This window comes from Austrofundulus limnaeus, unplaced genomic scaffold (assembly GCF_001266775.1).
Source record: "Austrofundulus limnaeus strain Quisiro unplaced genomic scaffold, Austrofundulus_limnaeus-1.0 Scaffold102, whole genome shotgun sequence".
Classification (NCBI taxonomy): Eukaryota; Metazoa; Chordata; class Actinopteri; order Cyprinodontiformes; family Rivulidae; genus Austrofundulus; species Austrofundulus limnaeus.
Genome location: NW_013952504.1, coordinates 1230194 through 1234544, shown reverse-complemented (window position 1 = coordinate 1234544; position 4351 = coordinate 1230194). Strand labels below are relative to the sequence as shown.

Sequence of the window (4351 nt, the reverse complement as noted above, 5' to 3'; positions counted from 1 at the left end):
ATGATCAGGAAATCATTGATCCACCTGATGGGTCTAGTCATAAGCAAACCGTGAACGTGCATTAATCCTAAACTATTTACAGCTGGCTTGAATGAGCTAGCCTGATTAAGCGTCACTTGGTGTTTGAGCAACAGATTACAGCTGTTGACAAGTTGAAGGCTTGAAGATATCCTGGATTTATAAAATCTGACTTTTGTGAAATTTGCTTGTTTTGTTTTGTAGGAAAATCACCAGAATGAAATCATGATTTTATTTTGAAAACTAATGGAAAGCAGGAAGTTACGTTTTACGCAGCCTCATTGACGTAGTACGTAAATAAGTTGTCCAAGCTGTTAGCTGAGGTTGTTGACTTCCTTTTTGATCATCTCTTGTTCTGAAATATTGATGACAGGTCGAAAATAATTTTCCAGCGTTCAGAAATAGATCGGCGCTGACATTTTAATTTACAAGAAAACATGATATGACTTCGTAACACGAATAAAAAGAACGCATCGCGTGCGCAGGAAACCGAGGTTTTGATCAACCAGCTAGCGGGTTAGCAGCACGGTCTCCACTCCGTGTGCTGTTCATGCTCTCTTTATTCCCCGTTTACTTCATTTGGTTTCGCTCTCTGTTACAAGGTTCAGTTCGTGGTTTCTCCGGGAGAGAATGAACTGGTTTTTCCCCCAGTCTAAAGGCTCTGGACCGCTCCCTCTCAACAGCCTACAGCAACAAAGACAGCGGCAGATCGAGTCCCTGAAAGCTGCTCATCCCAGGTAAGATGAACGATGATCTGTCACAATGAACCGCAACAACATCTGCCTTTTAACCCAGCTCTTATCAAACGGACAACACTGCAACATTTCAGTTTCTGTAACAAGTTACTGTGAGTTAACACTGTGTCCATAATGTCCATGTTATTGTTAGCCAACAACTAGCCACTTTCACTTACATTTTAGGGAAAGTATTACACCAAACTGACCTATTTATTTATTCATTCATTCACAAATTTGTTCCTGTTACTCTGTCTCTCTGAACTCAGTCAGTGGCTCCTGGCGTGATTTTAAATTGTTAATGTTTGCCAACCAAGTAAAGTTGACTCTCCTTGTTTATTTATAGATCTGAATGCACAACTTGTAGCTGCTGCTCATGATCATGTCCTGTGATTATTCCAGCCTTTACCACGCGTGTAGTATCAGGATGAGCTCGTGGAGATTAAAGCATTAGCTTTTGTTTACCAGGAATTAATACACCCTGGTGACTATTTTACCTCTGCATTTAGGTGCCTACAGGCATTATGAACAATTCAACACACACACACACACACACACACACACACACACACACACACACNCACACACACACACACACACACACACACACACACACACACACACACACACACACACACACTTTTTTTTCAGCAATTGTAGTTGCTTGATTACACCAAATGTGTGACGTGATTGGAATTACACAGTTGTTGCGACAACACCATGCTTTTCAAATGTGATTTCTTTGATTAATGTGACAAAATAAATGCCTTTTTTGTCATGGCAAAATCTTTATGTCTTTAAGCAAATTAAACATTCCTAAGAGGACAGAGTTGTCTGTTTTCAAATGTCTACATATAGATTCAGAAATGTATCTAAACTATTGGTTGGTGGATGTGACGTTGTGTTATTTTTTTCTAAGCCACAGCATAAATATTTACACTATATTTTATGATTTATTTTTTTTTTGCTTACAGTTTTTAACCACGTATTCCTGCATTATGTATTGTATGGAAAGCTGTCTTGGCCAATCTAAGGTGTTTACTAACAGCTACATACAAATTATTTACAACATTTGTTGGCTCACTCTTATGTGGTCTGTCCAAGAGAAATCAGTATCATTAAGGCACGCTGTTGTATTTTTTCTCTCATTTATTTATTGCCGATAAATGTTTTAATGCTTTTTATAAACATGCAGCTGATGATCAGTGATTTAAGACCACTGATCATGATGTGTCTATTTTTCCCCCCACAGCCTTGCCGAGATCCAGAAAGATGTCGAGTACAGAATACCTTTCACAATCAACAACTCTACCATTAGTGTTAACATGTGAGTACATCTTTTAACAGTCACATAGCAAGATAACCTGCTTCTAATTTGAAGTTAGACGCTGGTTAGAACTCTATTTATAGATTCGAGTAATTCCAAAGGTCAAATGGCATAGAAGATACAAACGTTTTGCATTTAAAAGAGAAAATAATGTATATTCTGAATAACTTGGACCTGGGTGGATCCCGTCATCTCAAATTAATACATAGTTTATTGCAATTACTGTAGTGCTGATGAGCCACGTTCAACTACCAAAACCACTTCCAACCCACTCATGAGTACCAGAAAAGTAGAAAAAGGAGGCTTGGTCTGATAAATCCCCTTTTTCATTATGTGAACGATCATGTCTGTGGACATTGCTTAGCAGCGTTGTGGAGAAATATTCATGAAATTTGGGAACTTTCAGCAGCTTCACTGCAGCAGCAGAATGGTTTTACAGAACTGCAGAACTGCATCTATCAGAAACACTTTATTGTCATTGTCAGTAAACAAGCTACAGACCAGGAATTTGTTGTGGCTGTCAGTTACATGGTAAGTGATGGGGAGGATTAAATGAACCAAGACCACCTATGAAGCAATTTTAAAAGCACTTTTGTAATGGTTTTAGTGTGTTAAATCACAGATAATGAATTAATCGTCATAGACTGGACTTGTTTGTTCTCAGATGCAGAATCATCTGTAACTTCTTAACACCAGACAATGAGCACTGGAACCTTTCATAAAGAGCTTATAATCAAACCCTAAGTTTATTTATTTAGTTATTTAGATTTAATTTATTTTGTGTGTCCTGTGCAAAGGTGACTTCTCTGCACTGTGACCTGATAAGCAAACAATATTAAAGAGCCATGTTTGATTTCAATGTTTCTCTCTCTCTCTCGCTCGCAAAGTAGCTAAACTGACTGAACTACAAATACCATCAATTTATAAATCATTGGCTGTACTGGTTGAACTTTTTACACCTATTAATGTTTAAAAACTCACTTTTCTGAAATATGTAGCATATATTTCATACAGTTTCATGCACCAAATTAATAATTTGTTGGAATATTTTCAAACCATCTGTACAGAATTGACTCAGCTTGTAAAACAAGCTTGTCTTACCTTTTTTTCCCCTCTCTTTCCTCCAGTTTGCTGCCTCTTCAGTTCCCTCAGGACAAGCCGGTGGTTACTGTTTACCCCCCTGTTGGCCATCATTTAGTAGACAGCAATAATGGCACCACCATCATCAGCCCCCTCATCACTAATGTGAGTAGCTGCCTGGAGAAATTGGCATTTTTTTTAGGAAAGTCTGAGGATTATAGTTTGAAATACTGATCCAGCATATTCTAATGTGTACATTAAAGCTTTGCACATTTTACTGTTTATGCAAGAATCACAGTTTGTATCAGTTTGGATTAATCTGGTGATCCCCTTTCAAAGATGTGGACCAAATCAGTTTTAGTAACATTTTCATAAAATCCCTTTATGACACCCCCCCCCCCCCAGTAAATTTGCTGAGAATATCTGAGAAAAGAGGCATATTTTCATTGGTTTTTCCTTCAATGCTGCAACTTTAAGGGAAATAAAACAAACTGTGGTTTTTGTGGTAATGCTGTTTCTCTGACTAAAAGTGAAATTGAAATGAGTAAGTCAAAGTAAGGTTATTTACATAAGAGTTTGCTTTTGCCAGATGATTCTGCTTCATCTTCTCAGATCCACTTTTCAGTGACAAACACATGATTTTACTTAGCATTTAGTTTGGAGAACCATTTGTGTCCAGGTGTAAATTATTCTTTGCTTTTATTTGTCAGACTCTTCTTTTAAACCCTCAACATTTCAGCCTCTGACATTTTTTTTTCTGATTAGAAGTTCAAATATTCATAAATTACGACATTTAATCTTGTGAGGAGGGATATGATGGCTGTGTCTCAATGTGGTAGCAGCCGACGTTGTGCACATTTGTCTGCTGCTTGTGTCACTGTGCCTGAGGATCCTACACATAGGCTTTGACCAATGTTGTAAATAGAAAATATGGATTTTACAGCAACCAAGTCAATACCTTCCCAAGATTTATTGGTACATGTGAGCGGGACCTTATTTACTGATCTTGTGTGAAAACATCAACTTGCTTTTTTTGTCTACTTTGAACCTATATTTATTTAATTTAGAATCAAAATCGAAAGTTACGTATGTAACTACGGTTCTATGAATCCTGAATGACCGCCAGAGGGCGGTGCTAAAAGCACTGAATGTTCCCTTCGCGCATGCGCCGTTCGAGCTGTAATACCAACAG

At 37.8% G+C, this 4351-nt stretch overlaps 1 protein-coding gene across 2 annotated transcripts in view; it reads left to right on the top strand.

The window, feature by feature from the left end:
- The first annotated feature begins 272 nt into the window (after positions 1-272).
- The window catches only part of vps37a (VPS37A subunit of ESCRT-I), a 29249-nt gene continuing 25170 nt past the window's right edge, over positions 273-4351 (top strand). Inside the window, exons 1-4 of one of the 2 annotated variants that reach the window (XM_014013517.1) lie at positions 273-534; positions 621-755; positions 2005-2079; positions 3207-3324. In XM_014013517.1, coding sequence (XP_013868971.1) covers positions 649-755; positions 2005-2079; positions 3207-3324 — 300 coding nt within the window. In that variant the 5' untranslated portion in view covers positions 273-534; positions 621-648. The remainder of the gene's footprint in view (positions 535-620; positions 756-2004; positions 2080-3206; positions 3325-4351) is intronic. The other variant, XM_014013516.1, reaches the window with a different exon arrangement.